Below are 24,123 nucleotides of genomic sequence, written 5' to 3'. Positions count from 1 at the left end.
ACACACACAATAGAACTACAGCCAGCCACTTTCATCATACACAAACACACCGAAAGCCTGAAAATGTATCCACATCCTACTAAAGTATATTAACTTGTTTCAAAACCCTGAAACGTATGCACACATACACTAAAGTATGTGGAAACCCCTTCAAATAAATGGATTTGGATATTTCAGCCACACCCGCTGCTGGCAGGTGTATAAAATCGAGCACACCGCCATTCAATCTCCACAGACAAACATTGGCAGTAGAATGGCCGTACTGAAGAGCTCAATGACTTTCAACGTGGCACCGTCATAGGATGCCACCTTTCCAACAAGTCAGTTCAAATTTCTACCCTGCTCGAGCTGCCCCAGTCAACTGTAAGTGCTGTTATTGTGAAGTGGAAACGTCTAGGAGCAACAAAGGCTCAGTTGCGAAGTGGTAGGCCACACAAGCTCACAGAACAGGACCGCTGAAGCGAGTAAAAATCATCTGTCCTCGGTTGCAACTCACTACCAAGTTCCAAACTGCCTCTGAAAGCAACGTCAACACAATAACTGGTTTCCATGGCCGTGCAGCCACACGGCTTTCACTGCCATTGGACTCCGGAGCAGTGGAAACACATTCTCTGGAGTGACGAGTCACACTTCATCATCTGGTAGTTCGACAGATGAATCTGGGTTTGGTGGATTCTAGAAGAACACTACCTGCTCAAATGCATTGTACCAACTGTAAAGTTTGGCGGAGGAGGAATAATGGTCTGGGGCTTTTTTTTCATAGTTTGGGCTAGGCCCCTTAGTGCATGTGAAGGAAATCTTAATGCTACAGCATACAATGACATTCTAGACTCATACAATGACATTGTTTCCAACTTTGTAGCAACAGTTTGGGGAAGGCACTTTCCTGCTTTAGCAGGACAATGCCCCCATGCACAAAGCGAGTTCCAAACAGAAATGGTTTGTCGAGATCTGTATTGAAGAACATGACTGGCTTGCACAGAGCCCTGACCTCAACCCCCATCAAACACCTTTTGATTCCACCATCTAGTGGAAAGCCTTCCCAGAAGAGTGGAGCCTGTTATGGCAGCAAAGTGGGGGACCAACTCCATATTAATGCCCATGATTTTGGAATGAGATGTTCGACCAGCAGGTGCCCAAATACTTTTGGTCATGTAGTGTATACACACACACGGCCTTGATTGAATAGAACTACAATTGCTGAACAAAGAATGGCAGAAGGCACTTGGCTATATGTAGAACAAACACTAACAGCATATATCCCATCGTGAGCTGAAAGCACTCAATACAAGGCTGTCGACTGCACAGGCACAGCAGCATTGAACACGGCAACAAGTGCTAAAGTAAAGCCTTGCCAACTATTCCCATTGAAGCAGCAGCTCTCCCAAAATAAGTCCCACCACAGCTGAGACCTGACCTGTGCTCAGCTTAGCTCTAGTTCAAACCTCTCTCCTCTGTCAGCTCAGTGCCGTCTGCTCTGCAGTGTGAGTAAGTGATTAGTGGTGCTGCCGTGTACAGCCCAGACAGAGGCCACTGATTCTCTACCTGTCTGACTCTGCTTTCTCACACTTCTCTGCACATCAACTGCATCTATAGAAATTCAACAATAGACTGTTGAGAGGAAAACGTCGTTCTCTGTGACGGGCAAAGGCATAATAAAATGATAAAAAGGCAAGGGTAGAGAACTGAATCATGAATGTATTCCGCCGTGCTCTGAAATGTCAACGTACTTTTCTTCTCTTTCTTCTCCTTCTTCTCCTTCTTCTTAGCCTCCTTCTCCTCCTCATCATCGTCGTCTTCCTCCGAGGCGCCCAGTAAAGCGAAGATTATTCCAGTTTGAGAGTTCTCACCCACGGCTGTGACCAGCATTTTGCCGGAGCCCTCCATGACATGAGTGCCTGCAGAGGGTAAAGGGGGTGGGTGAGGTAGTGCCGCCATAGACATACAACTGATGCTTACACTGTATAAGATCTCTGCTAGGGCTCTTCCTTACTATTACTTAACTAAAGCCATGTAGACTAGGATTATGCTAACATTTTCCATTACAGTACAATTCTATGGAGAGAGGGGAATGTGGGTGTTTGCAGTCCTAGATGCTGATTCCTGTGGTAAAGTGAGTAAACCTGGGGGATACAGATAAGCATGATGTTTGAACCTGCCTGCAGATAGAGAGGAGAGGTAGGGCCAAAGAGGCAGGCGCCTAGCTAATGCTACAGTGTAAATGCTAGGTTCCCCTGACTATTACTCAGCTAATGCTACAGGCACCAACATTCCCCCTTACAATTACATGGACAGTGCAGTGTGCCCTGCCAAGCTCTGTTGCTCCCGGCATTATGTATCTGCTATAAATTGCTACTGATAGTAAGGAATATTCTGGATGTTTCCAGTCCTGGGTCTGGATTCGGGAGCCTGTAGTCATTGTGAGTAAATCTGAGCGGAGAAACTGTAGGCCTATATTTACAGCTAAATATGGAGAGCATACAAAACGTAACAAAGTGTATCCCGTTTTGGAATGACATTTCAAAAGCAGAGTCCAGCCTCAAATACTCATCTTGGATGATAGCACAAACACATTCGCACACTCCCAGCCTTTAATCAAAAGCCAATTGTGAGCCTCAGTGAATTAATGGAAACATGAGTCCCACAACACAACAGTAGCTTTCTCCAGAGTTTAACGCCTACAACTGAGACAGAGAGAGAAGTGCATTAAGAGCTCCCCATGCCTGTGTTAATTAATTAATTAGGCAGGGGCTGGTCTGAACTGGGGGGGGGTGATGATACAGACTAAAGGCAGACAGACTCTCTTGGAGGTGAGACCAAAGGGGGCTGGGAGAGGCAAACAAGCACTTTTAAAATCCCTCCTTGGGGATCTGACCATAAAAAGCCCTTTTATTAAAGGATCAACGGGCCTTCATAAAATGGGATTAGGGACAAGATGAGCAATACCCTCGGACGGCAAAATAAAACAGGGTTTAGAGGTAGGTAGAGATATATATATATATATTTCACAGTGCTCAAGTAGTCTTGGACCTACACCATCAAGTCCACAATCAGGGGTCCTTATTAGAGTTCAGAAATATGCATTTTCAAACAGACCAACAAAATATGGGTTTTAAACCATTTCACCTGCGTTTTATATTGAAAGTCAGTGATGTTTTGCATCAATAGTCAGAAAATACATTAGTGCAACATATTCGGCAGAATAATCGCTTCATTTTCATCAGATGATAACAGAAGTGCAACGCTATTTGACTAGCACCCACATAAGTAAATTAGTTGACAATTATGATATAGATTTTTTGCAAAAACAATACATGGCCATCATATTTCTAATATTAAAATCATAAAATATAGCCAGCTACATTTCCTAATGTTTTTCTTGGAGTTAATATAGCATTTTACCTGAGAAACGTAGGCTAGACCAAGAAAAGTAGCTACACATCAGTCAGAGCACTGTCTGCTGATTGACATTGGTGAATTCATTCTCATCAAAGTGGAGAAGTGCAACGGAAGCACACCAGTCTGATGCAGAGCAGAGATTTCAATAAGCAGCATTTCAGATCTGCCTTTACAAAACACAGCAAGATATTTCTTAAGATCTTTTATCTTTATGGAAAACGCAGAATTCCCTGACAGTACTTCTGGACTCAAGCTCAGAATATTGCTGGATACTGCCTGCATACCCCATTCCATGACAAAGTCAGAACATCTATCAAGGGCCTGGCCTTCTATTCCACTTGCAAAAATGGCTTATTCCACAATTAGGGGTGGGGTCAAATCTAGGCCGGGAAACTGATCTACAACCACCATGAGCTTCATAGTATAAGAAAACAAGCCAAGGCAGAAGAACAAGAATATAACAGCTACCTGACAACAGCATGGGGTCTCTTTCCAGCGTTTTCTTGACGTGGTCCGACTCCCCTGTGAGGGAGCTCTCATCGATTTTGAGATCATTTCCTTGAATAAGAATACCATCCGAGGGCAGGAGATCACCTGGGAGACACAAACAGAAAAAAATATTCCTTAATGAATTCACAAGACACGTGGCTGAAAACAGAATACATTACACTCTGGTAAATTCATCCTCGCCAATAACAGATAACTGGGCCCTAAATGTCTTCCTATTTCCTTTGTAGTGGACTACTTATTATTTTTTCTCCCCAATTTCGATCTTGTCTCGTCGCTGCAACTCCCCAACAGGCTCGGGAGGCAAAGATCGAGTTGTACGTTCTCCAAAACATGACCCGCCAAACCGCGCTTCTTAAAAACCGCCCACTTAACCCAGGGCCCATGGGGCTCGGGTCAAAAGTAGTGCACTTATATAGGGAAGCGGGTGCCATTTGGGACGCAGAAAGAGGTCCCTCTTACCGTATTTTATTTGTGCAACGTCGCCGACCACAATCTCAGCCACGGGGATTTGGATGACTTGGCCGCCGCGGACAACGGCAAACTTCTGCTCTTGTTCGATGCGGCTCTGCAAGCCGCGGAATTGCTTCTCTTTGCTCCAGTCGTTGAACGCTGTCACCAGCACCACGCAGACGACCGACAGCAGGATGGCGGCGCCTTCGATCCAGCCCGCCTCTGCCTCACCATCATCCTCCACCCCTCCAGCTGCGCTCCCACAGTCTGCATAAGGATCAAAGCACACAGTTACAGGGATACACTGCCAGGTGTCTAACAGACTGAATCTGAACACATATCATTAAATGCTGGTAATTAAATAGTAAACGGGTGACAACCAGGCCCAGACGGCATTGCCGTCCACAGATTTTATTTTAAATAAACTATCCCTCTGCAGTGCATTTAAGTCAAAATACAAATAAAAATGTACACAGTGCAGTACAATGGACACCTGCAGTGCCTTCAGAAAGTATTCACACCCCTTGACTTGATCCACATTCGGTTGTGTTGGAGCCTGAATTTAATTGTCACTGGCCTAAACACAATACTCCATAACATCGAAGTGGAAATATGATTTTAGAATGAATTCAAAATGAAAATCTGAATTGTCTTGAGTCAATAAGTATTCAAGCCCTTGTTATGGAAATACTAAATAAGTTCAGGAGTAAAGATTTGCTTAATAAGTCACATAAAAAGTTGCATGGACTCACTAGTGTTAAATATGATATTTGAATGACTACCTCATCTCTGTACCCCACACATACAGACAGTAAGATCCCTCAGGCAAGAAGTGAATTTCAAACACAGATTCAACCACAAAGACCAGGGAGGTTTTCCAATGCCTCGTAAAGAAGGAGACCTATTGGTAGATGGGTACAAATAATATAAAAAGCAAACATTGAATATCCCTTTGAGCATGGTGAAGTTATTAATTACACTTTGGATGGTGTATCAATACACCCAGTCACTACAAAGATACAGGCGTCCTTCATAACTGAGTTTCCGGAGAGGAAGGAAATCGCTCAGGATTTTCACCATGAGGCCAATGGTGACTTCATTTTTATTTAACTAGGCAAGTCAGTTAAGAACAAATTCTTATTTACAAGGATGGCCTACCCTGGCCAAACCTGGACAATGCTGGGCCAATTGTGCTCCACCCTATGGGACTCCCAATCACGGCCGGATGTGATGCAGCCTAGATTCGAACCAGGGACTGCAGTGACACCTCTTGCACTGAGATGCAGTGCCTTAGACCGCTGCACCACTCGGCAGCCCAAAGTGTCGGGAGACTTAAACCAGTTACAGAGTTTAATGGCTGTGATAGAAGAAAACTGAGGTTTGGTCAACATTGTAGTTACTCCACAATACTAACATAAATGACAGAGTGAAAAGAAGGCAGCCTGTACAGAATAAAAGAGTCCAAAACATGCATCCTGTTTGCAATAAGGCACTATAGTAAAACTGCAAAGAATGTGGCAAAGAAATTAACTTCATGTCCTGAATACAAATCATTATGTTTGTTGGGACCTTTTGTTCAGATCGTTAACAAATAAATAAATAATTAAATCCATTTTAATCCCACCTTGTAACAAAATGTGGAAAAAGTCAAGGGTGTGAATACTTTCTGAAGTCACTGTAGGTGGTTTACAAACTATCACGCTGATCCAAAGTGCTCCGATTTAAAAAGAAAACATCTGAGCTAGCACAGGATGGTCAGACAACCACAGAGTTAACTCCACTACTGCCTAGGCATCAAGTACAAGAAGTAAATAGAGGTGATGCTTACGTTCTCTTTCGGCATCTGGAGGTCTATAGAAAGAAAGGCCTAATGAAACTATGGCTGCCACTTCCAGGATAATCAGTGTTACATCTTGCAATGCTTCCCAAACTAATTGAAGAAATGTTTTGGGTTTTTTCGGAGGTATTAAGTTCTGCCCGAACACTTCTTTTCTTTTGTCGATGTCTGCGGGCTGCCCACTTAAACCTGGGGGAAAGAGATGGAATTAGATTAAATTAAGACAGTACATTTGTGTTTCTACATTTTCTTAGTTTACCATTGAGATATATATTTGACAACCATTACCATACCCACAGACGACAAGTCTGGGGGAAAATAATGGCAATATCCAATGTCCCATTAACCTCATCAACAACCATGCATGTAGAAATTTGGTGAATGAATTAAATGAAAATGGCCAGGATCAGAAAGACGGAATAGATTCAGTGAATACCAACCCAAATGGTCAGAGAGCCGTATTCTGTGGCAGGGCTCTTGAAGCAACAATGCCACCGGGCAACAATACACGTTCTACTTCTGAAAAATAACAAGTCAACCGACGCCTCGGTCTCAGATTTTTCAAGGGTAGAATTCCAGGATATAAAAATAAAAATCGAGGAGTCATGATATTAAGATAAATCACACAAGTGACTTTCCCCTGTCAATGATTGATAACTGGAGATGCAGTGATCATTTTGACATTCAGACAGTCACAGCAAGGCCCGATCATTGTCTCACATTCAACGTGACAAGGCCCGACTGCTCTGCAGACCCATTCATTTGTGTGCAGAGAGCATTCCGCTTGCCGTACCACTCACTCAAATGGCTGCTCTCCACAGTCAAAGGGGGGCGGTCAGATTCAAAATACCTTTATACATTTGATGTGGCTTTTTCAACCTCTATTTAAGCACACTGAACTGTGGAGGCAGATAGAGAGAAAGACAGAGAGAAGAGAGACTAATCAAAAGTGATCTGGGAGATAAATTGGGAGGTTTTAAGCAGGCTCTAAGAGCGCAACAGAGAGACTAGAGAGAGATAGCTTGAGACAGACAGACATGGACTAATGAAGAGTGGGAGACTAGACTGGGAGGCTGTAGGGAGTCAGTTGGGAGGATGAGGCTCCCAGTCTAATGAATGGAGACCGAACAGCAGCAGAAGGGTCAGCAAGTGCCCAGAGTCTGCATTCAAGCACTGAGCAATGACATCACGTGTAGCAGTGGGTAATTAGTCAGCATTGCAGAGCAGCAGTGGGATGGAGGAGGAGAGGAGTGAAGGATAGAATGGAGGAGACGGTGCATGCACACCTGCTGAGATACGATTCTCTGCCTAAAGGAGCTGTCAGAATCAACTTTTGAACATGCTACAGCAACATCCAGTGTAATGTTTCAAGCCCAGGAGACGGGGCAATTTGGCCATGTCAAGACCACTCTATTCACAGTATTACATCAAACCCCTGGTGGAAAGCATGCTGGAATTCACCCCACAGAACAACAAGTAGTGAGCAATAGAGTAGAATATTGCGCTGCTGCTCAAAGCCTACTTACAGCAATTAGCCTATAATGTAAACCCCATGATATTAGTCATTTGACTGATCGTTTCCAGATTTTTTTTAAAGGACGTTTTAAAGCTGCTGTCTATGTGTGCATCAAACTGTATCTCGTAATACATGTATATTTCTGTGTGTGTTTACACGTTAAAGTAGTGTGGGTCGAGGGGCAGCAATGCAGTCTCTCGCCCCCCCCCCCCCCCCCCCCCCGCGCACGCATGTGTGTATGAGGTGCTGCTGCTGATGACTCACCGTTTACAGCTTGATCATTCCACCCCCCCCCCCCCCCCCCCCCCATCCCCACATTAGTGAAATAAACATTAGTGACAAGAGAATGATTTAGGCAAGAGGACGTATGACAAAACAAAAGGTTCAAATCATGTTAGCGTTGGAATCACTTAGCTAGTCCATCACCAGTCACCCGCGCAGCTATTCATTAACTCTTTAATAATCGACTTGTCCCAGCTTAACCCCTCCAAGTACTGTCCTATTCTGCCGACTCTGTGGTTTAAAATTAGCCCTCTGGACTTCACTCGTGGTGCAGGTGGTAAAATGATTTGGGCAAAACAGCTGTGGCTACATGATCTCCGCAGACAGAGAGAGGAGACATCTAGAATAGCTTCCCCTAGCAGGCGTCCATCTTTATAACAAACCTGCTACTTTTAGTTCAGTAAAAGTCCTCCAGCAGCCCCAACAGCCCACATTTTAGTTGTAGACTGGCACAAACATACCTCATTCAACTCATTTAGCGCTTGACAATTATTTGACAAGTTGAATCGGGTGTGCTTGTCCAGGGCTACAATACAAATGATTACTGTTTGGGGTCTGGAGGAATGGAGTCGTATTCGACTATAGACCAGGATTCTCCAACCCTGTTCCTGGAGAACTACCCTCCTGTAGGTTCACCGTGCACTAGATTAGGGTTGGAGTGAAAACCTACAGGACCATAGCACTACACAGCTTATTCAAATAACCAACTCATCATCCAGCTTTGACTATTTGTAATTAGCTGTGTAGTGCTATGGCAAAAACCAAAACATGCATCCGGGGGGCCCAGGACAGAGTTTGGGAAGCCCAGCAATAGACAGGAGCAAGAAAAGTTTTCATTTGACAATCTTGCCCTAACAATTAGGAAACATACTTTTGTGTTCCATCAGCATTCTGCGCAAAGTCTACCAGAGATTCTGTGTCAGACATAGCCTTGGTTTCAAAAGAGAACGATACTAGCAAGACTGACACAGCTTAAAAAGTACAGGTAGGTTCAAAAACAAAACACCATGAAATCACCAATAACCAGAGACAAACCCAGAAGTGATCAATCAACTGCCCTGCTGAAGGGACTTTAAAGCCAGAGATAACAGGTAAATCAATCTGCAGGCAGATGTGTATTACAGCACTCCCACGAGATTTATCACCAGATAAATGTAGTAGCACCCAAAATGTGTCTACTCTGAAGAGTTTGAACAATAGTGAAAGAAGGAGCGGGCCATCTGAGAAGATTTGGGGATTGCATTAGCTTTCAGAAATCAAAACGCAGACCATCAATCTGCATTTTAAACCTTTTCACCTGCGTTTTAGATTGAAAAAGTGTCCGTGTTTTTTTGCTTTGATAGTGATTAGGGGTGAGCAACTACAGATGCATTCAGCAGAAAATGGCTACAATTTGATCAGATGACAACTGAAGTGCAATGCTATTTTGGCTAGCAGCTGCACAAGTATATAAGCTTTTTTGAAAAAATAATGCATGGCCATCATATTTCAAATGTTTCTAAAAGAAAGTAGCCAGTTAATATTACATTTTACGGAGAGAGAAAAAGAACACCAAACAAAGTAGCTACACATCAGTCTGAGCGCTGTCTGCTGATAGAATGGCCGTTCCTGAATGCAGGAAATTGATTGGTCTGACGATGAGCCAAGATTTCTCATCCGAGTGGAGAAGCGCAACGAAAGCACAAAATGAGTATGAAGATGAGCAGAAATGACAATAAGAAGCATTTCAGAGCTGCGTTTTATAAAACACAAGATATTTCTTACATTTTTTATATTTTGTTTCCTGTGTGAAAAACAACTCTGCATTAACGCGTCCCTAAGTTTGGCAATAATATTGTTGCTCAGGAGCAGAGCTTTTTCAAATTCATCTTAAACAGAAGAATATGGTTAAGGGACATAAGAACAGTCTGTTCAGTGCTGAAATAATAGTGGGAAACATCCTTGGGAATTATGTTACTGGCTCTAGTAAAAGGAGAAAGATGGTGGTTACAGTGTAGAAAATAGCCCTGTGGAGGTCTGAGTACATATAGTATTCTGTCCTAAATATAGTGACATTCAAGGGTTATAGGAAGGCCTGCTCCCTTTAAAATAAAATGTCAATGCTGTCCCTAGTAATACTGTAACCAGCGAAGAAAGCATATTTTCCAAATAAAAGCTGGAAGTGGACAAAAGATTAGTTTAAGTACTGCGATTTAGAATGGAGAAATGGCCTACTAACTAATTAGCAATCCTCTTTCGATTGTCAAGCTGGCAGTAATCTTAAATGACGGCTTCATTTCCTGGGCCAATAGTGAATGAGCTGATTGAAATACATGTGTTAAAAACTCTGGGCCACCCAGCCAAGTAGTGGAGCTGCTGCACTGCACACGCTGTGGAGGAAACAATGTGGAGCTATTCTAGATTATCAGGGGCAGGGTGTCATGTCAGAATGTCCCCAATTCAATTGTCACATTCTGATTGTTTTGACTGTGTTCTGATTGATTGTGACATGTACATTTCTCTGAGCCTGAAAATTGTCACAGTTCAATAATTGCACGCGCGTCTGCTTAGGTGGATGGCTGTGCTTGTGCGAATGTCTCTCCACACCCTCAATTAGTTAGCTAGCATAATTTGTGGTCATGCTGATCGAGATGGCTTGGTTGTCAGAGGTGTGCAGTTGTAGCTTGTTTGTATAGCTAAATAAACCCGTAGCTAGCTAATTAAGGCCGAGGGGGTGGAAGAGACAGCCGCACGAGCTCAGCCATCCACATAAGCAGACGTGCATGCAATTATTGAACTGTGACAATTTTCAGGGTGTGAGAAATTTTACAAAATGACATCACAATCGAGTAGAACAGTCAGAACAATCAGAAAGTGAAAAGGAGAATTGGGAACATTTTTACATGACACGGGGAAGGGCACTACTACAACAAGTTTCTGAACATGCACAAGGCCTAACTCAAATGGACAGATAACCCTACCTGATCTGCCCCTCACTTATCCTTAATAAAACACCAACTGTCATGACTACTTACACTAAAATTGTCTCTAGCTAGCATACAGTACCAGTCAAAAGTTGACCCCTACTGGTTTGGTTACTACATGATTCCATGTGTTATTTCATAGTGCTGATGTCTACACTATTATTCTACAATGTAGAAAATAGTTAAATTTAAAAAATCTTCAATGTGTAGGTGTGTCCAAACTTTTGACTGGTACCGTAGATCAAGACAAAATAAATCGACCAACCACAATATCATACAAGGCATGGCCCTGTACAGATCCCCTGCTTTGTCATTACAAGTTCTACAAATATTACAATTCACCAAAAATTCCCAAATACAAAGTGCTCAACAAATCCTTGCAATTGACACATGTACATTAAAACCCCAGTTGGAGCCTTACTCTGGCACTTTGGCATGGAGCTGGCAGAACAGAATCCAGCTATGACTAGGCCTATATACTTCTGGCTGTTAATGGTCTTGTTTCAATACTCACTGAATAAAGGGCAGGAGAGGACACGTACCATAACGGACTGATCTAGGACATGTGGGATCATTCAAGCCTCAAGTATGAGCAGCAGCCTTTCTGTTTGGCATTTCAACCGGTTGACACAGATGTTCAGTTTAGACGATGATCATTGTAAATTTGCTAATGGCACCGACGCTGTATATAGATCACATTCTCTTGTTTTTTTCTTACTTTCTTATATCTCACATTTATTTTTTTGTTGAACTATTTTGCTATTGAATACTGCACTGCTGGGAAGGTGCAATATTTTAACTTGAATAAAACAATGAGTTTTTAATAGTGAGCGAGTGAGGCTTTTCCTTTTTAAAAGAATGTCAGCTATGAAAATGATTTTTTATTTTTTTTATGGATGAAATGGGGCAACCATTGTCCAAATCATTGAAATATTGTATATACTATTATACAAACCTATCTGATGTTCAAACCGACAAACCCCTGTGCCACATCTGAAGTTAACACCAACAAACCCCTGTGCCACATCTGAAGTTAACACCAACAAACCCCTGTGCCACATCTGAAGTTAACACCAACAAACCCCTGTGCCACATCTGAAGTTAACACCAACAAACCCCTGTGCCACATCTGAAGTTAACACCAACAAACCCCTGTGCCACATCTGAAGTTAACACCAACAAACCCCTGTGCCACATCTGAAGTTAACACCAACAAACCCCTGTGCCACATCTGAAGTTCAAACCAACAAATGAATGTGGCACAGGGGTTTGTAGAACCTACAAACAGATGTGGTACAGGCCATTCACTAGGAGTACTGAAACAGTGCAGGGCACTGACTGTGGTGGATATGCAGTGCCATTTTAATCTTGGATCAAACAGAAAATCCCCTCCCCCAAGAGTTCACTCCAGGTCATGCTAGCGATTAGGCACAACAACTTCTATGTGGAGACTGGAGAGAGAGCAGTAAACCAATGTATGCAGGAGAGGTTCTACACAGGCAAGTCCCTGATGTAAAGTGACTCTGCACTTTTTCCACACACTTGGCATGGCCAGATCTGCTGAGTGAAGAGAGCATCAGCGCCTACACACACACAAACAGGATATAAAGCAGACAACATGGAACGTCCCTGAGGAACGGAACAGTGGTGCTGCTTACGCGCCTTTTAAAAATAGGATAAATATTGCATTGGTGGTAGGGACTAATATACACACACACTTTAAAAAGCAGTGGCATTTTTCTAGATTAGCTGCTACAGGGAGCGAGACATTGCTGGGGAGAGCCCTGAAAGACCTGAGCCCTGGCTACAGCAGGAAGGAACTCTCTCGGACAGACTCTGGTAATACGTTTTCAACCCTCGTCTCCAGGGCATGGCGAAAGGGGGATAAAGGCATGCCATGCTGCTGGAGAGAGGGAGAGCAGAACGGAACAGGCCAGCAGACCAGTTCCGGAGATGAGCTCATGTCTTGCCCACACCACAACGTTAAACCAGTTACTAGCCGCGCACACCATCCTGTCCTGTCCCCACATGTGGAACATTGACCTGCAGAGTCTGGTACTGTGCCCAGGCAGACAGCTGGTCTGTCTGAAGCCTCCCTCCACACACCAGAGGTGGAAAAAGAGAGAGAAAGAGATACACAAACCCAGGAATAGCTCAAGGCCTGGACCGGGTCAGTGCCACCGTCCCCCCGGCCACCTGTCTACTAGGACACCAGCTTTCCAAGGAAGTGATGTCAAGGTGCTGTGAATGACATGGCCCAATGACATGCTTGCTAAGCAATGCATTTTTGCCATGAAACACTTTCATAACCACACATATCACTAGCATTCACAACTAGCATTCACAACTAGCATTCACAACTAGCATTCACAACTAGCATTCACAACTAGCATTCACAACTAGCATTCACAACTAGCATTCAAGAACAACAGATCTAATCCAAATGAAGAGTGATGAAGGTGTATTGGTTGAGAAATAGAATGAGGCGGTATCTACCGTCTACAGGTGACGTTTTCAATCGGGTGCAGAGTCCTTGAACGTCCCCATAACTTTCCCCGATTTTGCCTATTGCCTCTGCCCCCCGCAGTTCCATGAGCGACCGCAGGTCCTTTAGCGAGCAGCCAAAGTCCCCATGGTGGTTGGCCGTGGAGTTCTTCACTCCGCTGTAGGAGTTGTTTGCCATAATGTCCCTCTGCGTGCGCACCGTCAGCTACGGTGAAAAATCGCGTCCCAAAGGGAGAGCTAAAATCCTCAGCGAGCGAGCCCAGCAGTAGTTCCCATAAACAGCTACAAGTCCTTCAGAGGATGATGTTGGTGAAATGAGGAGACTCCAGGTAGAAGGACTTGGACAGATCAAAAGCCATTTCCCTCAGACCGTGGCCCTATTCTTTCATGTTGACCGAGGTTCACACACACAGACTCAGAGAGAAGACAGCATTCGAGGATCTGAAAGAAGAGAAAACGTACATTTGGTTATTCAGAATTCAAATGGCATGTTTAATTTCAATAATATACTAGCACTTATGAAAAAGTCACAAGGCAACACACTGATGATATAATCCAAACTATCAGGTAAAGACGCTTGTAGTCGTTCACTTCACAGCACCACTGAAAATAGACTAAGAACCACAGGTCACTGGCAAAGACTCAACTTGAAATGCTATCCTTTTGAAGAGAAAATGTTATGCTTATTTGAGGCACACCGCCGTGGGAAGCAGTCAGCCATTTAAACTCATGGACAGACAGGGCTGACATGTTATTCAACATTAGTATTTTCCTTGAGCCCTATGACAAATGTGCATAAAGGCAGAAGAATTCAGATATGACATCGTTTTAGCACTATCCACTAAGTTTGAACCATATCGCCCGCCGTAGTTAAAGTGCTAATAAATCAGAACAAATCCCCTTTCAATTTTTTAAATGACCAGCAACTTGAAGCAACAATTTGGATTATGTCTACTCTGCTAATATCAATTTAAAAAAACGGACAAAAAAAAGACTGACTTTGCACTATTGAGCAATGTACAATAGTGCAAACTTAGCAAAAGTGTATGAGGGCCACCATCTTTATGCACATCCGCTATTCAGTAATTGCCCTACTGTTAGGTATCAATTTGGCTGCCGACTAACTGACCCTCATTAACTGGTTAACAAGCGGTTACATTTTTCACAAATAGTAAAATGTGACAGAAAATACTATCAGAGATCTTTATATAATGACGAGAAGCTTATTTCAGCGCCCTAACAAAAAGGCAGTCCTCCCAAGGCTGGAAGGCAGGCGACAGAAATGCATTGGGCTTGTTTTGATAAGATTCTGGCGAGAGCTGAACCTCTCACTTAGCCTCTTCCTCTCTGATACTATGCATGCATACAAGGACCGGACATTTTTCATTAAGAGCTTAATGGAAACATGTAACAATAGCAAGCCTATTGTGTCACAGTCAAAATGCTATAGCCTTTATTTGAACATGCAACTCCTGTAATGTAGCAGCTAATAAGTCATTTTAAAACATTTGCCAAAATGCAATTAGCTGGAAAGCAGCGTTCTAAACAGCACACCTAATGCGAGAGTCGTTCCATATGTGACAGAGATCAACATATCAGAAACTTAGAAAGAAGGGGACAATATATATCAACGACAAGGATGAGTTGCTTTTACGATTGTGCCTTAGGCTTCCGGACAATGAAAGAAAATCGATATGAAAACCAACAGAACAGGAGAGAAATGCTGGTTAATGGCATCAGGAAGTCTTTATTAACTAATTGCCTCCACGTTTCTATGGATGGATTTTCGCAAGGCTACTTTGAAGCAAGGTAAGACATGCCTCATTATTTGAAGTCAAATGTTAACTTTCAGATAATTACTGCCTCAAGTTCACATTGCAAAGTGGTGGGTGACGCACTAATAGCCTGCCTACTGTTGATGATAGCCTATGCACTCAAATGGCAAATGGGAGACGTACTTTAATTACGAGTTGAAATTGAAAAATAAAAATAGTTATTTTTAAATCGTGGCCATCAAAGTTAAAACACGTGATTGCATATAGAATATGTATTTGTTGCGCTTTGTTGACTGGGCTTACAAAAGCACGTTTCACACCAGTGAGGAACTACTCTGGCGCTCTCTGACAGGTTGTAAGATATTCCGCTCCTCAAACTAGGCTCAAACTGTACACGTTTGATAAATAAGATGCATGATGACTAACAAAAATACACACGTGCTAATTTAATTCCACACAATTATGCAAATGAACCTATAGACCGATAAGCATGACCGATCAAATGTATTTTCAGGGGCCAGATGACCAGTTAAAATCCCTACCTCCTGCATATTTCTCTCAATACTACAAACTAGAGGTCGACCGATTAATTAGCGCCGATTTCAAGTTTTCATAACAATCGGAAATCGGTATTTCTGGACACCGATTTGGCCGACACCTTTATTTAACTAGGCAAGTCAGTTAACTTCTTAAGGTATTGGGGGCAGCATTTTCACTTTTGGATAAATAGCATGCCCAATTTCAACTTCCTGCTACTCATGCCAATAATATAAGATATGCATATTATTAATAGATTTAGATAGAAAACACTGAAGTTTCTAAAACTGTTTGAATCATGTGTGAGTATAACAGAACTTAAGTAGCAGGCAAAACCCCGAGGACTAACCGTTCAGAATTATTATTATTATTTTTTTTACGAGGTCTCTGTCTGTTCAGTGAATTCTCATTGGCAAACAATATTTCTTAGGAACTTGTTTTCAGTTCCTACCGCTTCCACTGGATGTCACCAGTCTTTGGAATTTGGGTGAGGTTATTCATTTGTGCAATGAAGAAGTACGGCCATCTAGGAACTGCGTAACACTGTTGAGAGTTGCGCAAGACTTAAAAAGTAGCTTGGTTTGTTGTCTTCCTGTATTGAACACAGATAGACCCGTCTTCAATTTGATCAATTTTTAACGTTTAAAAATACCTAAAGTTGTATTACAAAAGTAGTTAGAAATATTTTGGCAAAGTTTATAGGTAACTTTTGAAATATTTTGTAGTGATGTTTTGGAAGCTGTTTTTTTCTGGATCAAACGCGCCAAATAAATGGACATTTTGGATATATATGGACGGACAAATTTTGATGTTTATGGGACATATTGGAGTGCCAACAAAAGAAGCTCGTCAAAGGTAAGGCATGTTTTATTTCCTGCGTTTTGTGTAGCGCCTGCACGGTTGAAATATGCTACCTTCTTTGTTTACTGTTGTGCTATCATCAGATAATAGCTTCTTATGCTTTCGCCAAAAAGCCTTTTTAAAATCTGACATGTTGGCTGGATTCACAATGAGTGTAGCTTTAATTGAGTATCTTATGATTTAATGAAAGTTAGATTTTTCCCTGGCTTTTGGCCAAGTGGGACGCAAGCGTCCCCTATACCATAAGAAGTTAAGAACACATTCTTATTTTCAATGACGGCCTAGGAACGGTGGGTTAACTGCCTTATTCAGGGGCAGAATGACAGATTTTTACCGGGGATTCAATCTTGCAACCTTGCAACCTTCAATCTTGCAAACCCGGTTTACTAGTCCAACGCTCTAACCACCTGCCTTACATTGCACTCCACGAGGAGCCTGCCTGTTATGCGAATGCAGTAAGAAGCCAAGGTAAGTTGCTAGCTAGCATTAAACTTTTTTTTTTTACAAAAAAAAAACAATCATAATCACTAGTTAACTACACATGGTTGATGATATTACTAGTTTATCTAGCGTGTCCTACGTTGCATATAATCGATGTGGTGCGCATTTGCGAAAAAGGACTGTCGTTACTCCAACGTGTACCTAACCATAAACATCAATGCCTTAAAATCAATACACAAGTATATATTTTTAAACCTGCATATTTAGTTAATATTGTCTGCTAACATGAATTTATTTTAACTAGGGTAATTGTGTCACTTCTCTTGCAACAGAGTCAGGGTATATGCAGCAGTTTGGGCCGCCTGGCTCGTTGCGAACTAATTTTCCAGAATTTTACTTAATTATGACATAACATTGCACAGTCTTCAATGTAACAGGAATATTTAGACTTATGGATGCCACCCGTTAGATAAAATACGGAATGGTTCCGTATTTCACTGAAAGAATAAACGCTTTGTTTTCAAAATTATAGTTTCCGGATTCGACTATATTAATGACCAAAGGCTCGTATTTCTGTCTGTTATAATTAAGTCTGATTTGATAGAGCAGTCTGACTGAGCGATGGTAGGCAGCAGCAGGCTCATAAGCATTCATTCAAACAGCACTTTCGTGCGTTTTGCCAGCAGCTCTTCGCAATGCTTCCAGCATTGAGCTGTTTATGACTTCAAGCTTATCAACTCCCGAGATTAGGCTGGTGTAATCATTGTGAAATGCTTAGTTAGTTAGCGGGGTGCGCACTAATAGCGTTGGGGTAGTTGTTCCCCGCAGCATTTGTGGAGCGATGGGTAACGATGCTTCGAGGGTGACTGTTGTCGATGTGTTCCTGGTTCGACCCAGGTAGGGGCGAGGAGAGGGACGGAAGCTATACTGTTACACTGGCAATACTAAAGTGCCTATAAGAACATCCAATAGTCAAAAGTATATGAAATACAAATGGTATAGAGAGAAATAGTCCTATAATTCCTACAACCTAAAACTTCTTACCTGGGAATATTGAAGACTCATGTTAAAAGGAACCACCAGCTTTCATATGTTCTCATGTTCTGAGCAAGGAACTTAAACGTTAGCTTTTTTTACATGGCACATATTGCACTTTTGCTTTCTTCTCCAACACTTTGTTTTTGCATTATTTAAACCAAATTGAACATGTTTCATTATTTATTTGAGGGTAAATTGATTTTATTTATGTATTATATTAAGTTAAAATAAGTGTTCATTCAGTATTGTTGTACTTGTCATTATTACAAATAAAAAATGTAAACAAATATTTAAATCAAAAATCGGCCGATTAATCGGTATCAGCTTTTTTTGGTCCTCCAATAATTGATATCGGTATCGTCGTTGAAAAATCATAATCGGTCGACCTCTACTATAAACCCCACGAGAAGCACAGGCAAACAGATGTAGGTGGTCACTACAGTAAAAGCAGAGCCAAACAAAATGTATTGTAGTTAATGTATGATCATTTATGTACCAAAGCAAATGTAGAGTTCTATAGTCCATTCAACTGGTATCCAAGTCAAAAGAAGAGCATTTCACTTAGCCTAACTGGAATTACTGCAAGAATTATAACTCATGAAACACCCAGCTTCCTCCAACATAGTGTTTGGTGCTTAATGTGAAGTAGCTATATAGGAGGAAACCCTTCCTACCTCCAGAGGAGGTATATCTCCATTTCCAGAGTCCATCATCAAAATGTCCCTGCTACACTTATTTCAGTTGCGCAATTAAAAACTATTTGACATTCAGTGTCCCCACTTTGGCTAGTGGCGATTCATTGGGAGATGGGGCTGGCGCTCACTGAATGATCATCTCAGAAAAAGCTCCTTTTTAATCTAATTAGACAATCTCTGGCATCATCTGGGAGATCCAGTCTCTGCTCTGCTGACCAAAGTGAAGAATAAAGCACAGCAGTCGTCAGCCTGTTTAAAGAACGATTCTATTTTGATTAATTTTTTAGAATCACCACAAGGAAAGGTGCCATGTTCAAAGCGGGGAGAGGGATGCACCGGAATAAGGAAGTCAAAAAACATCAGGAAAGATGACATGTAAAGGCAGCTTGTATGGAAAGACCATTCAAATGGGCAATGATGAAAATGACCCAACCTATATTGTCTCAAGGTTAAAATAGGACAGTGAATCCCCTAGGGCAGTGGTTCTCAAACTTCTACTCTGCAAAATAAAATAACTTTTCAAAAATGTGTTATAGCCCTGAACTAGCACACCTGATTCACCTAGTCAAGTTGGAATCAGGTGTGCTCGCCCTGGAATAGATCAAATACATGGAACGTTTGGGGGTCCCAAAGGAGAGATTTTAGAATCACCGCTCTAGAGGAATTTAACACTGTAGGGCAGGCGGGGGAAGCACTTCCTACTCCCTCTCTCAAAGAGGTCACCAGCTGGGAAGTCGGTTTTATTCACTGTCTACATTCGTGTCTGGGTGTAACAATGAACTGAATGAGAGAAATAGTAGTGAGCACGCTTCCCTTTTTCAGATCAGGAACATAATACTCATAACTGCATCTGCATCAGGACAAAATCCCTGCACATTCTAAGATGCCCAGAAAACAGTGCTTTACTGAGGGCACGAATGTGGTACATTCACACAAGTGAAAAATGTCATTTCAGTAACTGGACAAATGAGAGCAACCCAACGAACCCACTACTTTCAGACTTGTTTTTGAGAAACTATTTGGTCATGTGTCAATTCTATTTGGAGCCATCTGCCATGGAAAAAGGACAGGATTTATTATTCTTTACACAACATAATTGCAGGGCTGGTTGCAATTCTGAGGTGACATAAAATCTCATTTGAGAGGGAAATACCCCTTTTGCTGGCCACAAGTTTGGGGTGAGGTTGAAACGTACACAGAGGTTTCCACCAAAATATTTCACGTGGTAGTGTTTTTTTATAGTTGTGAGATGTGCGAAAACACAAAGTGAAACTTTTTACCGTTGCCTAAGTAGAATTTGTGTTCTAATCTTAGTGTGGCCCATTTAGACAAGAAGGGTTGCAGTTCCTTATTGAAACTCTGGCAACATGCATTCTGCCTGACAGGAACGGCATCTTTCCACAAATTCAAGTGAATTAGACACATTCAAGTGAATTTCAACTGTGGCCCAGATGACTTACCATGTTAACTTGCCTATTGCGGTGTGTGACTCTCTCAAGTGTTTCCCCCCCTAAATGGTCTTCTAAAAATGGTTGGCATATTTGAGTTGCCCTCAGCACCCAGCGAACACACATGTTCAACCCCAAAGTAATGGAGGCGGCCAGACTCCATTTCCCTTGTCCTCACATCTCATGCTCTGAGCCTGTCCCCCTGAGAGCGTCTGCACCACCAAGATGAAGGAAGTGCCAACATTTGCTGAGCGGTGACAGTTTCAGGTTGCGGAACAGATCACATGTCACAACAGTGGAAAATCATTGTGATTGGATCACCGAGCTAACAGCTGGCATGGTATGGTTGAACAACGATAGGAGCGAGGTTAACCCTTTGTGCACAACAACAGCAAAACCCTTACTAAGTAAGAGAAGACCAAAGAAATCTATTGGGGTTTCACCTAGAACCGTATACGAAGATGTTTGTCATAAAAAAGCTCAGCAGTTATTCCTTTCCAGGGAGCAGAAAATGAGATGTAACAGACCTCTATGGCCAAACGGTGCAAATGTTATCTGTTGATGGACTTTCAAGCAATTCTCCCCAAACTAAGGAAACCCTCTTGGTCATGGTTGGCACTTTGAACCCCTCTACATGCCAACTTACTTGTTGTGAGTCAAGGACAGCCATTCCAGGGATCCCTCTGCTATGGTCTTGCTGGTGCAGATGGGGGTATTTTTAGCATCCTACAGACTACCCCTTCCTGTCCCCATTCCCCACTCTGGCCCCTGCTGAAGTGGGTCAGGGCGTGTAAATGTGGAGGGTACAAAGCAGAGGCAGGCACCCAGCCTTACTCATGTCATGCAGCATGGTTCAGTGCTATCAGCGCGCCACTTCACACTAGAGACTGGGCACTTCTCTACTCTGTGTTCTACATGACCAGCCTGCCAATTCACGACACCATGCAGAGGTGTCCCTGCCCGGCGTCAACTCTACGACACACTTCCTCTTCCCAGTGCTCTTCTGCTCATTTAATCGAGATTTGTGATGGTCTCTTGGGGGACATTTAAAAATCGTCCTTTGCGTCTCCACTTTCCCTTCTGTATAAGCAAATTGAATAAATTGAGCATCTTCTGGGTTTTTAAAGGGGATAGAGGTAGATTTATTGAGGCTATGGTTTAATTTAACTTGTATGTTCTTCATTTTCAAGAGCAAGCCGTCTTTGAAGTTGAGCCTTTGCGCTCCTTTTTTTAACTGACTCTGCTGGGCAGCTCTACGGCCTGAGGTAGGGGGTATAACATATTTTACGATATCCTGGTATTGATGCCAGTTTGGGTTTTTACTTTACGTTCTATAAACGGGATTTGAATGTTTGATTTGTTAAATGTGATATGCCGTGTGTAATGTCCATTTTGATAGTTTACTCCGCTACTTGAGTCATCTCTCTCCGGCAGCACTTTCCACACAGACATAGCACCACCCCGTCACTCAAGGAGCGCATTTGTTGTTGCTTGACCAGAGACACTAGCAACCTAGAATTACACTTAGCAAGTTGGGCCTAAATCATGTTAGCTGGCTAGCTAATAAATGTACTGGGTCAAAGCAAACGTAACAAGCTTTACAGCCTGATAATACAAGTGATGGTGTAGACCTAAATCCTCATGTTGCTTGTGCAACAGTATCTTCTAAATCAAAGAGGTATACGTGAAGCATGAATATGTTAGCTACGTGAAGTAGCTAAGAGAAATCATTTAATGTAGCCAAAAAATACAGGGTCCCCTAGGAAACACTTATCAACACTTGGTTCCAACCCTATTTAAATAACTCCTACCTGGCATTTTCATACTAAAACACTGTAATCAAAGTGCCCACTATTATATTCTAACTATATAATTATATAAATATAATGTTTTACTCTAAATAGCAAGTGAAATCGCAACATGTGGTTAAAAATAAGGCCTAAATGTTTTGCCCATGTCGTGCAGCCCTACATGGCAGTGTAGAAATTATCTCAAATGGGTGCAAGAAATGCAACAAAAATATTTTAGTTGAATTGAACTGTATAAAATAATCAGAATGAGAAAGAGCTATTGAACGATCTTAGAAAGTTTGTTTCCACCTTAGGGTCACGCACCACTCATAAAGCAAATTCAGAACTTGTATAATTCTAAAACATTAAATACCGTAAAAAACATGATATTTTGCCATATCGCCCAGCGCTAGTCTAAGGTCATGCTGCCCTGACATTTACTACCATTGTGTGACCAGCTGCCCCCACTATTTCTAATTCGCCATGGGGTTTCCTCCTATTTAGGTCAAATGTTGTGCTCCTTGATTGGGTTTAAACAAATATGCTGGGTGGTCAATTGAGATTGTAGCCTACAGATTAAAAATGCATTTACCAGGCTAATTTCAAACAAAATAAGATTGCATGCGTGTCTCTCTCTAGGCTATCCAACAGGACCGTTTTCTTATATGCAGACTGACAGTTTTGCACACTCTTGCAACCTTTCAACCAGCTTCATGAGGTAGTCACCTGGAATGCATTTCAATTAACAGGTGTGCCTTGTTAAAAGTTCATTTGTGGAATTTAATTTTCTTCTTAATGCATTTGAGCCAATCAGTTGTGTTGTGACCAGGTAGGGGTTGTATACAGAAGATAGCCCTATTTGGTAAAAGACCATGTCCATATGTCAAGAACAGCTCAAATAAGCAAAGGGAAACGACAGTCCATCATTACTTTATGACATGAAGGTCAGTCAATACGGAAAATGTCAAGAACTTTGACAGTGCAGTCGCAAAAACCTTCAAGCGCTATGATGAAACAGGCTCTAGTGAGGACCACCACAGGAAAAGACCCAGAGTTACCTATGCTGAAGAGGATAAATTCATTAGAGTTACCAGCCTCAGAAATTACAGCCCAAATAAGTGTTTCATAGAGTTCAAGAAAAACTTCAACTTTTCAGAGGAGACTGTGAATTAGACCTTCATTTAATTGTATTATTATTTATTTGTTAAATTTAACCTTTATTTAACTAGGCAAATCAGTTAAGAACAAATTCTTATTTACAATGGCAGGGTAGCCTAGTGGTTAGAGCGTTGGACTAGTAACCGGAAGGTTGCAAGTTCAAACCCCCGAGCTGACAAGGTACAAAATCTGTCGTTCTGCCCCTGAACAGGCAGTTAATCCACTGTTCCTAGGCCGTCAATTGAAAATAAGAATTTGTTCTTAATTGACTTGCTTAAAGGTTAAAAAAATAACATTTTAAATGACGGCCAAACCCAGACGATGCTGGACAAATTGTGGGCCGCCCTGTGGAACTCCCAATCACAGCCGGATGTGATACAGCCTGGACTCGAACCAGGGACTGTAGTGATGCCTCTTGTACTGAGATGCAATGCCTTAGACCGCTGCACCACTCGTGAGCGGTCTAAGGCACTGGTCAGATTGCTGCAAGAAACCACTACTAAAAAACACCAATAAGAAGACGACACTTGCTTGGGCTAAGAAACACTGACGGAATTTGTAAATGTCTTTCTGAGACGCAGAGTAGGTGAACGGATGATCTCTGCACGAGTGGTTCCCACTGTGAAGCATAGAGGTGGTGGTGTGATGGCCCTTTGCTGGTAACACTGTCAGTGATTTATTTAGAATTCAAAAGTAGGGCTGGGCGATATGGCCAAAATCTTATATCCAGATATAGGTCATTTCATATCCTGATAATAACACATCACGATATAGCACATTTCCTGTAAAATCAATGAATAATTAGTGTATATAAAATGACCACATGTAAAGGCCTATTTTTTATTACATTTTGAATTATACTCAACAAATTAAATATTTGCATTTGATACCTTGGGTTGAGTGTTTGCACTCTCACGA

At 42.1% G+C, this 24,123-nt stretch overlaps 1 protein-coding gene across 6 annotated transcripts in view; it reads right to left on the bottom strand.

Annotated features, from left to right (window-relative positions):
• The window catches only part of LOC110490600 (plasma membrane calcium-transporting ATPase 1), a 60,497-nt gene that overhangs the window by 31,527 nt on the left and 4,847 nt on the right, over positions 1 to 24,123 (bottom strand). For all 6 annotated transcript variants that reach the window (XM_036945055.1, XM_036945057.1, XM_036945056.1 and 3 more), the window contains exons 2-6: positions 13,454 to 13,903; positions 6,188 to 6,385; positions 4,369 to 4,626; positions 3,868 to 3,993; positions 1,731 to 1,898 (exon numbers count right to left, since the gene is read on the bottom strand). In XM_036945055.1, coding sequence (XP_036800950.1) covers positions 1,731 to 1,898; positions 3,868 to 3,993; positions 4,369 to 4,626; positions 6,188 to 6,385; positions 13,454 to 13,640 — 937 coding nt within the window. In that variant the 5' untranslated portion in view covers positions 13,641 to 13,903. The remainder of the gene's footprint in view (positions 1 to 1,730; positions 1,899 to 3,867; positions 3,994 to 4,368; positions 4,627 to 6,187; positions 6,386 to 13,453; positions 13,904 to 24,123) is intronic.

The sequence above is a fragment of the Oncorhynchus mykiss genome, chromosome 15, assembly GCF_013265735.2.
Source record: "Oncorhynchus mykiss isolate Arlee chromosome 15, USDA_OmykA_1.1, whole genome shotgun sequence".
In the NCBI taxonomy this organism is placed as follows: domain Eukaryota; kingdom Metazoa; phylum Chordata; class Actinopteri; order Salmoniformes; family Salmonidae; genus Oncorhynchus; species Oncorhynchus mykiss.
This window is presented reverse-complemented; position numbering and strand designations above follow the sequence as displayed.